At 39.7% G+C, this 11,818-nt stretch overlaps 1 protein-coding gene across 1 annotated transcript; it reads right to left on the reverse strand.

Annotated features, from left to right (window-relative positions):
* Positions 1-9,398: 9,398 nt before the first annotated feature.
* On the reverse strand, positions 9,399-10,431 carry LOC122030207 (remorin 1.4-like). The gene is made up of 5 exons (XM_042589382.1): positions 10,227-10,431; positions 10,103-10,150; positions 9,944-10,031; positions 9,789-9,870; positions 9,399-9,662 (listed from the first exon to the last, which is right to left on the reverse strand). The coding sequence occupies exons 1-5, from the start codon at positions 10,303-10,305 to the stop codon at positions 9,462-9,464; spliced, it is 498 nt and encodes a 165-aa protein (XP_042445316.1). The 5' UTR covers positions 10,306-10,431; the 3' UTR covers positions 9,399-9,461.
* Between the last annotated feature and the right edge of the window lie 1,387 nt (positions 10,432-11,818).

Consider the following 11,818-nt stretch of genomic DNA (forward strand, 5'->3'; position numbering starts at 1 on the left):
TGCCTTACTGTCACATTCTGACAGCATATATGCCCTCTTTGGACATTGATGTCACTAGAGGAGACATTCGCTATATGACTGAGTTTGACATTATAGCAGCTAGGAACTTCTCCCTAGCTGGTATCCACATAGATGAGGACGACGGTACTATGTCTTGGCGGAGGGCGGCACAGCACCAGCCCGATCCAGACTCACAGGGGGAGGCCGAGCAGGATGAGTTCATGCTTGCACTGTTTCCGGAGGAGGCCGCTCCGGCTCCACCACCACCCCCAGTTCGAGCACCACGTCACGCTCCTCGCACTCTAGCCGACCGTATGACCGGACTAGAGAGAGCTATGGCGAGTCTCCAGCGGGAGAACTCTGACTTTCAGCGAGACATGCGGCGAGAGGTCTCCGAGTTACGAGCTGACGGGCAGACTCGACACACTGAGCTGATGACACTACTCCGCTCCTTGGGATCTGGACCACCCCCTTCCTCATCTCAGTTGCTCTAGTTATGACACACTTCTGTTATCTACATTACTTGTAGAATACTTTTGATCTATCTAGTGTTATTTCTGATATAGATTGATTATGTTCTATCTTAATAGTCTAGGAGTTTCGAATTTCAAAAATATTTTCAAAAATGATTGTTCTCAAATTATACGTTAAACATGTTTCATTTTCAAAACTTTCCTATTTTTAGATTTTTAAAAATACTTTTAGCCTTAGACTAGTTCAAATTCCTTAGAAAGCATGTACCCATAGGACTAGTGTTTGAGCATCTCACCAAAACCCTAGACTTACCTTGCTTGTGTTTGACGAACATAGAAAGGGGTGAGATGCATAGGCCACTTGCCTAAGACTTAAGATGCTTATTTCAGTGCATTGATATAAGTCTGGGTGTTAAATACAAAATATACATTAATCAAGTTAAGTTTGAACTTAATTTGACTAACCAAATGAAAGCTGCTATCTTCTGATAGTCAATCAGTAACTAACTGGTTAGACATTTGATTTAATGTCAGGTTCAAGGGGAGAAATAAAACTAATTTAGTTTTTCAAATTGAATTTTAAACTTGATTTTGAAAATCAAAGTTTAAAAATCAATATTCAAAATCAACTTATTTAAAATTGTGAATTTTTTTTTAAAATCAACTCAAAATTGTTTGTTTTAAATCACAAACTTTTTATCCTTTTTACTTAGTCTTTAAAAACTGAACTTTTCAAGTATTTTAAACCATGGTTTTGAAACTAGTACTTTTGAATTTTGAAAATTTGATTTTGGAAAAAGAATTTTACAAAATTATTTTGAAAACTCCTTCATTTTAAAAATAATTTTAAAAATGTGATCTTACTTTACCAAAATTAGTTTTTACCAAACTCCTTTGAAAACTAAAAGTAAAGTTCAAAATCATTTTTCTTAATGTTTAACTTCACTTTGAAAATTATCCTGAATCTAGTTCTGAAAAATTAGGTTTAACTTAATTTTGATAATTTAATTTGCAAAAACTTAGTGTTGAAATTTTTTTTTAAAAGTGATGTTTGCAAACTTAAAAATTTTTCAAAGTTACTAAGTTATAAATCAACTATTTTTCAAGACTTAGTTTTTTTCAAGGATTTAAGAAATAAAGGTAAAACTATCTTTTAATTCTAAACTCCCCTAGGTTAACTTGACATTATTTTCTACTTTGTCTGAAGTCTGTATTTATGCTTACTTGACATTAGTTCTTTTGTTGAATGACAAAGGGGGAGGGTTAGGTGGTTAAGTTAGCTACTAAACCAATTTGAAAACACAAAACTTAACTTAAAAACCATTTACTCGTTTTTACTTATTTTTCTTGCATCTGTTTCACTAACTTAACCAGGTTGTCATTCCATTAAAAAGGGGGAGATTGTTGGTGCGGGTAGCACTAACGGTCTAACTCAGGTTTTGATGAATGACAAATCAGGTTAAGTTAGTTTGTTGTTGTCTAACACTTTGATCGAGTGTGCAGGAGAAGTCCAGACAGGTCGACGGGCTGACCGGATGTCTGGCACGAAGCCCAGCTAGGTCGACGGGCTGACCGGATGTCTGGCATGAAGCCCAGCTATGTCGACGGGCTGACAGGATGTCTGGCATGAAGCCCAGCTAGGTCGACGGGCTGACCGGATAGCTGGCACGAAGTCCAAGTGGGTCGACGGGCTGACCGGACGCTTAGGCACGAAGTCCAGCTAGGTCGACGGGCTGACCGGATAGCTGGCACGAACTCCAGACGGGTCGACGGGCTGACCGGACGTCTGGCAGGTAAGTAAGGTAAGTCACTGGAGGGGAGTGACTACGAGGACGCGTTCCCGGGAAGGGAACATTAGGCGTCGATCCGGCTTAGATCCATTTCGGATATCTAAGTCGAGATCGTGACTAGATTCCGGTCTCGGAAAGACGGAATCTAAGTCATACTCTTTTCTATTAAATCATATTACTTTGTTGAACTTTAATTGTGCTAACAATCTGTTTTACAGGATATATATATTTGCCTCAGACTAACTCTATTTTGCAGGAGAAGGAGTTCTGGAAATAGGAGGTCCGGGCGCCCGGAAGCAAATATTATCCATGCCGAGTCGTCGCCACGTGGAGTTCGCTGATTAGACTTGCCACGTCGCACCAGGGCGCCCGGAAGGGATCCAGGCGCCCGGAGCAGCATACAAAAGAAGCCCCATGGGTGGCGCTTCAACATCAATTCAGAACTCTAAGATTGCTTGCTCTGCTGCTCTGCGCTCCAACGACGCTAACGAAACTCCGACAACGCGCTCTTGTCCTTGTAGTTTTCCTTCTGTCGGTATAGCTTTGTTTTATATTTTATTAGCATCTCTTGTACTGTCTTTGTAATTATTATTTTGAATTGCTAGTAAATTGCCCAATGAAAGTACTCACGGAGTACGGGCCTTCGAGTAGGAGTCGTCACAGGCTCCGAACGAAGTAAAAACATCGTGTTCATTTGTCTATTGTTTTTAATTCCGCCGCGCTTACACTCATTATTTTTCGAATCGATATTCACCCCATTGGTCAAATAGACATAAAATAATTGAGGTCTTCAGTAATTTTGTAGGGTGGTGCGAGATATTTTGGTGCCTTTGACATGATAAACAAACAGCTACTAGCTGAACTGAGTTGGCTTGTAGATTGGGTCAAAAATATCTGACAAGTAAAATTTTCTGAGCGAGCAATCAACCGACCGCCCGAGTGGCTTTCACAGGAGCCCTGATGAACTTCTTGTAAAATATATTGTACATCATCCAACTCGATACATTTGAGCAAAGGGCAAGAAAAAGTCCTCTTGTACAAGTGATCCCCCACCAAGGTGAATCGACCAACCCTTTTCTTGATCATACGCCATTGCTCCCGATCGACAGGTAAACTTCTTTGTTGGAGGAATGATATTAGCGGCGCTCTCCAGTCACTCTATAATTCCAACTTTTCTTGTCGTTTAATGTGAGCTTTCATAGTGTTTGCTCCATAGGTTTGTCCAGAGTCTAAGGGATCAAGGAGCCAACCAACTTGGCTAACCCATTAGCCTTTTGATTTTCCACTTGGGGGAATTTTATGCAAGGTTACTTCTTGAAATCCAACCGTTAATTTCTCAAAGGCCTCCGCGTACAACTTGAGTCATTCACTATTGATCTCAAAGTTACCTAACAACTGTTGACCTGCTAACTAGGAATCTGAGTAGATTAGGACTCAGATGGCTCCCATATATTTTGTGACTTGTAGATCAACTATCAATGTTTCATTCTCTACTTCGTTATTAGTGGTTCGATAATCCAGTCGAACGGGCAACTATAGCTTGTCTTTGTGGGGTGATATCATAAAAATTCCAATCCTACTACTTTGTTGAGTGGACAATCCATCCACATAGATTTTCAAATTTCTTTTGATTTTGGGCTTTGTATCTCAGTCATAAAATTAGCTAAGGTCTAAACTTTGATGGTCATTCAGGGTTGATACTGTATATCATATTTGCTAAGTTCTGTGGTCCACTTGATCAATCTCCCTGAAGCTTCTAGGTTGATGAGCACTCAACGTAGGGTGCTATTGGTTAATATTATGAATATATGAGAAAGAAATAGGAATGTAACTTTCAAGCAGCTAGGACTAGCCCATATGCCAACTTCTCAAGAACGGTGTAATGGTATTCAATATCTTTTAATAAATGACTTAAGAAATACACTAGTGTTATTCCTTGCTCTCCTATCTTACTAATACCAACCCGACGACTCTCTCAGTGGTGGATAAGTACACCCACAATGGCTTGCCTACTATTGGTTTAGCAAGTATAGCCAAAGTGAACAAGAAATCCTTCAATTTTTTCAGTGTTTTGTTACACTCGACATCCCATTGGAACTTAGTATACCGACGGAGTATTTTAAAGAAGGGTAGGCTCCGATCGGATGCTTTTGAAATGTAATAGGACATTGTTGTGATTTGTTCGATTAGCTGATGTGCTTCCTTCAGATTCCGTGGGGAACCATGTCTCAAAGAGCTTATACCTTGCTTGGGTTAGCCTCGATCCCCTACTCTGTTACTATGTAGCCTAGGAACTGCCGATTCTTGGCTCTGAACAAGTATTTGTTAGGATTGAACTTGAGTCCATACTCCCTCAATGTTTTGTAAATTTCATCGATGTCTACAAATAGATCGTTCGCTTTGGAGACTTGATCAGGATATCATCCACGTATACCTCCATATTCTATCCGATTTGCTTCCGAAACACTTTGTTCATAAGCCGTTGGTAAGTAGCTTCTGCATTCATTAGTCCGAATGACATAACATTATAACAGTAGGTTCCTTCGGTAATTATGAAGCTAACCTTCTCTTGGTCCTCCTTGGCTAGCAGGACTTGATGGTAGCCCTAATACTCGTCCAGCATATATATCAGCTCGTAGATGGAAGTCAAGTCCACCACCTACTCGATGCAGGGCAAGAGATAATAATCCTTTGGACATGCTTTATCAAATCCCTGAAGTCCACATAAACATGCCATTTATTCCTAGGTTTGGCTACCAAAACTACATTAGCCAACTAGCTCGGGAACTACACTTTCCGAATGTGCCCAGCCTCGAATAGCTTATTGACTTCCGCTTGGATGATCTAATTCTGCTCGACTCCAGAATCTCTCTTCCTTTCCTTGACAGGATGAGCATCCAAGAGGATATAGAGTATGTGTTTCATAACACTTGACGAGATGTCAGTAATTTCCTAAGGTACCCAGGCGAACACGTCATTGTTGCATGTTAGACATATGACTAGATCAACCTTGAACTCCGGAGGCATGTCAGCTTCTATCTGGGTGGTGGCCTCCAATCGTCTCAGAAAGATCAGCACCTCTTCATTTCATAAATTAGCATCAGGGGTGCTTCATGAATGACGTTGATCTCCACTCATTATATCTTCCAAGCGGCGCAAGCTTTGGTCTTGATCATATTTACATAGCACTTGCACGCTACTAGTTGATCCCCCTTCACTTTTCCCACCGAGTCATCGACCGAGAACTTGATCTTCTATCAATATGTGGAGACAATTTTTCAAAACTCATTCAATGCAGTCGGCCTAAAACCACATTGTAGGATGAGGGTGTGCCCACCACAATGAAGGTCTATCGACGGGTTCTCATTAGGGGCTCCTCCCCTAGAGAGACAACCAATCGGATATGCCCGATTAACTACACTTCATTGCCAGTGAATTTGTACAAGATTTTTGTCATTAGCTGAAGCTCACTCCTCTCGATCTGTAACTGATCGAACGACTTCTTGAAGATGATATTAATAAAACTTCCTGTATCAACAAAAGTACGATATATATATTATAGTTAATTATAACAACCTTAATGATCAAGATATCATTGTGTCATACTTCCACCCCCTGTAAGTCCTTAGGACTGAAGTTGATTTCCAACCTATGCTCCTGCTCTTGGCTGCACCCAACCATGTGGATTTCCAATCGACGAGCTTGTTACTTCCTGGCTAGGTTAGAATCTTTGTTGGTCGACCCGCCCTCTATCATCCCAATGTCTCCTCGAGCGGTATTATCATAGTTTTCTTCTTGTTGAGTCGGAGTACGCTCACGCTCGACTCGGGCGGGGATCAAAGCCCTGTTCTCTCGCCGTTGGGTACTTCCTGGGACCAACCAGAGTATCGAATGTCTCTTCTAGGTGGCCTATTTGGCCGCTGATAACACCACTTGTTCGGAGATAGCGATCGCTGACATAACTCTTGGTTGGCTGCTTGATGCCTCTCCTGATTGTACCTATAACACTCTTGAGTGCTATGGGTTCATGTCCAGTGGAAAGTGCAAAAAGGCTAGACCCATTGATGGGGCTCAGTGAACGGCACATAATCGACCTCCACATGTTGCACAACGTTTGGCCTCTGCTCATGATGATGCAACTAGGGGACTGATCGAGGCCCTTTATGTGGAAGAGGAGGGAGAGGAGCCCAGCGCTATGAGGCAGGGACATGACCGGGCTGCTACCTCCCTCTTTTGAGCGGACTGAATCTCCTCCATATTGATGTACTTGGTTGTCCTTCTGAGTAGATGGTCAAATTTATTAGGGGCTTCTTGATTAGGAACTGAAAGAAATCCCCATCTGTGAGCCCTTTAGAGAAAGTACTCACGAAAATCTCTAGAGTGGCCGAAGGGATGTTTATGACTACTTGGTTGAATCGTTTGATATATGCCCTCAGTGCCTCCTTAGGACCCTGCTTGAGGGAAAGTAAGTTCAACATGGTCTTGTGGTATCGGCAGTTGCAGGCGAAGTGGTGGAGGAATGCCTTGCGAAAATCCTTGAAGCAACAAATGGAGTTGGTCGGTAGTCAGTTAAATCATCTCTGCACAGAGTCAGAGAGGGTAGTCAGAAACACTTGACATTTGACATCATCCGTGTATTGATGAAGGATAGATACATTTTTGAATTTGGCAGATGGTCTTCCGGGTTGGTCGCTCCTCTGTACTCTTCATTCGCTAAGGGTCGAAAATGGTTTGACAATTTATCGTCCAATATTTACTAGGAGAATAACATACTTATCCAGTCTGGGGAGCTACTAGCCATTGGTACTATCCTTTTCCGAACATCCCGACCAGGTGCATTTCTAGAAGATGATTCTTGAGGCCTCTCCACTCGGCCTATATCATCGAAGGGCGTGTGGAATAACACCCTATTGTGTGCGATCAGAGTGGTGGCAGGGGCAAAAAATTGATCAACTATACAGGTACTTGATTGGCATCCATTGGAGGAGGGAATGTGGGAAACTTCATCAGTCCTTCTGCCCTGGTTCTCTTCTTGGTGTGAGATCCTATCACCGAGAATGCTGGGTCATTCGACAAAGGGTGTCCAATAGCGTGTTGTTGTTGCATTATCTTTTGTGCCTTAGTGGCCATGAGCAAATTCAAGTCATCTTGTGACAAAGTAACTGTTGTGAATCTTCCACCTCCTTCTATCTTCCAGTTTCAGATTCAGGCAAGCCTTTCATAGACGACATCAAATTTGATCCTATATGAAATCGGGAGAGACGGATAACCGACTAAGTGATGTTGAAGTTGACTATGAGAAAACTTCAAGCAGGAGAAACCTACTGTCACTCTTGATCCTGTGTGTCAAAGAGAAAAATTAGAAGAGGGAAGTGTTAGTAACTGGGCCAGGCAGTGATCCCTAGCGCAAACACTCCGACACTCAAATCAGACAGAGATTGAAGAAAAGGATGAAGAATGGTGGCGACAAATAGTGAACTTTGATAGTGAAGCATACTTACACCTGTGAGTGGAGACCCCTTATGTATCACTATTTTTTCCTTGCATGAATATAAATGCATTTCTAAAATAGGACTATTCTGACATTCGGACAACTTTCCCAAAAATAGGCCTAATGCGGTGATAAGAGCTTACGTGAATAGCTCAATAGTCACGGTGTAGGTCAAAGTCAAAGCGGTCAACACTAGGGTTCAAGTAAGACTAATCCAAGCAGGAGTGACTACATCAGCTGATCGGAATGATGCTACACAACCGACATGAAATCTGTCTGAGCGGACCACCCGCCGGGTCAGATATGACACCAGCATCAGTCATGCGAAGTAATAAAGGAGAAGACTAAAAGTCTTAAGGAAGTGAAAGCAAAGGAGAACACTCCATCTGTTATTAAATACACAGAAGTTAAGACAAAGATGTCTTATGTGGATAATCAATATCATTAAATAGGGGAAGATTGAAGGTCACTAAGAAAGATATAAAAGAGTATGCTAGGTATGAGGAAAAGGCAAGAGAAAAACAAGTCTCGGTCTCTATCATTTTCCATTTTCCTTCCTCTATTTTTAACTTGAGTGTCGGAGGGTCAACGCAGGGATCCTTTCCTTGGTTTTGATTTTGTTTTGCAGATAGGAGCAAGATCTTCATCTAATCAGCGGAACTATTACCTTCCCCGCTTTCCAGCTTCACGCCTTCGGACAAGATCGAGGCCCATTATTTCTATGCTTTGTAGGGTAGAAGTTTCCGCCGTACGAATTACACATGGAATATTCTCTTAATTCTCTGACAACAGTTATACAAAATGTCAAAAGGGAATATTAGGTCATTACACTGATAGACCATTAATAAACTTTGAGGGTAAGTTGACCGAGTCCCCTTTAACATTCGATCGGACATCGCTCTCAAACGGGGTCAAGTCGGCTAAGGAATGTTGATCATCTCGAGGACTCAGTCTTTCTAAGGACTCGACTTTCTTGAGGATTTGACCTCTCTAAAGACTCAACATTCGCTTGTACAAGGAGTTCGGCTAAGCCGAAAGGACTCAGCTCGGGATTCCATTAAGCCAAGAGAACTCAGGATCTGAGCGAACAAGAGGTTCAACCGGCTGGACTCTTTGGCCGAGCTGTATAATCACGCTAGTCCTGAGTATTAACACCTCCTTGATTTGACTGTCACATTAGTTAACTTTCTTGACTTCAACTTTGACTTTAGGGGTCCTATCTTATTCACTGTATCAATTAGAATATTATCTTGACCTTAGGGTCCTATCTTATTCACCGTATCAATTAAAAGACTAACTTCTCCTGTGAGTTCTCTCTCAAAGAGATCAAGTTTAGGTCCCATAATCAAGAGATCAAGTTTAGGTCCCATATCATTATTTTTAATAAATTTTTATTTATATAATAATAATAATAATAATAATAATAATAATAATAATAATTAAAAATTGAAACTGGTTTAGGATTTTATGGGTCGGGCCAATTATAATTCTAGCACGAGAATCAAATGAACGGGTACCAGCCTATTGATTCAGTTACGAGCTCATGTCAGGTTCGGACTCGACCCACGGTCGGGTATAACTAGAACTTCCAGATAATTTCAAGAACAAAATTCTATTTTTTTAAAGTATATCCTTAAAATCTCTTATCATTATTTTTTATATACAACAAGAACTTTCCCACATTTTTCTTTTCCAACTACAGGAGATTTAAGAGCTGCAACATCCGAAACGCCTCTTAGGAAGATGGCCACTTGATCGATACTCTGAAGCTCTATCATCGACTTTAAGCAGCTCTACCTTCCGCCGAGCTTCTGCCATCGCTCTCCTCTCCTCTGCTTCCTTGTGGATCATTGCGATCTTGTTCTTCATTTTCTCTCCACATTCTGCTTTCTTCTCCTCCAGTTTTTCCTGCTCGCACAAGAGTCATTTCCTCCATTATATTCTTCGAGCTCAACACAGACAGAGCAATTCGAATTACATCCTCTAAAACAAACAAACAAACAAACAATTTTTGTGAAGAAGACATTAATTTACCTGGATCTTTCTGAGTTCTGCCTCAAGAGCTGCCTTCTTCGAGTTCTCCCAAGAAAGAATGGACGACATCTTCTTTTCAGTTCTATTCAAAGCTTCAAGGGAAAATAGTTACATTGCAGACACAAAACAGAGATCACGTTGCTTGAGAATCTTACTTATTTTCCACTTTTGTCTTTTCATTTTCTTCCCAAGCCTGGATTAAGGACATCACCTTCTCGTTTGCGATCAGTGCCAGAAGAGCATCTGCAGATCACTAGCATAATTATCTTAATCTATACCGTTAAATATCTGCAAATTAAGATCTCATTCTCCACCTCTGCTGTCTGCAGCATTTCCCTGGTGTTTCTTCGGCGAAGAAGAATCTAGGTACAAGTTCAGTTCATCAGAGAAATGCCAACTTTAAAAGAGTATATTAATTGAAGGATATAGAGGTCTTACTCTCCACTAGTGAGCCTGGCGACTCCTTCGCCTCCGGCGATGCCTCGGCCTTCGTTGTCGTGCTGTGTTTCTCCCTCATGGAGAATTCCTACTGCTCCGCCTTCGGCTCCAACTGCAAAGCAAGCTGCCGACTTATCTCCTTCCCCGACCAGACTTTAAAGAACCTTGAGGGACCAGCGGCGCGGAAGCAAGCTAGCTCCCAATTCGGCATATCACGCTGCGCACCGCCTTGGAGGGAATGAGAGCGGCTGAGGGGAGCCGAGCACATGGCGACCAGTCCCACCGTCCCGCCACGTCTCTTGCATTTAAAGATGGTAGAGATCCCGCGCTTTGTATATTCAACAATTAATCAAAAGTGCCGACGAACATAGCCGAGTTGGTAGATGAATTATCACAAAATTAATCAAAGAGCACAGTTAGGGAATTATAAAATAGTGCCCTTAGCTTTTAGATTTTGAGCGGCATATTTATTTTATTTTATTCCTCCCGTTAATCCCGTCAGTCCGGATAAAACAGAAAGATTACGTTACATATCCGTTACTAATGTTAGATTGTTTTATACAAAGAACGTTTAGGTAATGACTATTTCAAGAACTACATTATAGTATTAAATATATAAGAGTTCGTATTAATTATAATATTAATAAAGATTACTATATCTTTATAAGAATTTTATAGTATTAAATAGGTAAGAGTTCTCATATTCTATTCTCTTCATTTTTTAAATTTAGATTCCATGAATAGTAATTCACAAAATTTAGAGAAGGAAATTCATTCCCTAAATATTAAAATATCATTTAATTTGGAAGAGAGAAAAAAATAAAGGAAATAGATTTGATAATGAAAAGTAAATATTATATAGGAAGAGAACAAAATAATAAAATAATAATAAAATAGAGAAGAAAATAATAAAAAACTAAAGATAATGAAAATCTTAAGATAGTTGATGCAGGTTATAGTAAAAAGTGATTATCTAAATTTAATAAAATAGATTATTTATGTCAAATTTTAAAGATATTATAGAGAAATTAATGTAAATGGTCAAAATTAAAAATAAAGTGAGTTTCATTATAGATATTTTGTTAAATGATAAAGTTGTAGTAGTTAAAAGATAGAGAGAATTATATCTATCTTTCTAACTACTCTTACAACTTTATAATTATATCTTGTTTACAACTTTATCATTTAATGAACTATCTTTCGTATGTATTTATTTGTATTTTTTTTTAAAAAAAATTAAACTTTTATGATGAATCTAAAGATTCATCGCCAATTGACAACAAATTTACATATTCATCGCATATTGGTAATTTTTTAAAAATACAAATAAATACGTCGTAAATTTGACAGATATACCTAGAGATTTCAGAAAGACGTGAAATCAGTTCATATGTATTTATATCGATTTCTTGATGATATAAATAACCTAAAATATTAATTTCACCCAATATATTGAGATTCGTAATTTTTTTTAACAAGAATTAGATTTTTTAAACTCATTTGTGTTAAAAAAAAATTATGGATATCAATATTGTGGGTAAAATTGATATTTGAGGAAATTTATATCAACATGAGATTCATACAAATACACA

Source organism: Zingiber officinale, chromosome 10B, assembly GCF_018446385.1.
Source record: "Zingiber officinale cultivar Zhangliang chromosome 10B, Zo_v1.1, whole genome shotgun sequence".
Lineage (NCBI taxonomy): Eukaryota > Viridiplantae > Streptophyta > Magnoliopsida > Zingiberales > Zingiberaceae > Zingiber > Zingiber officinale.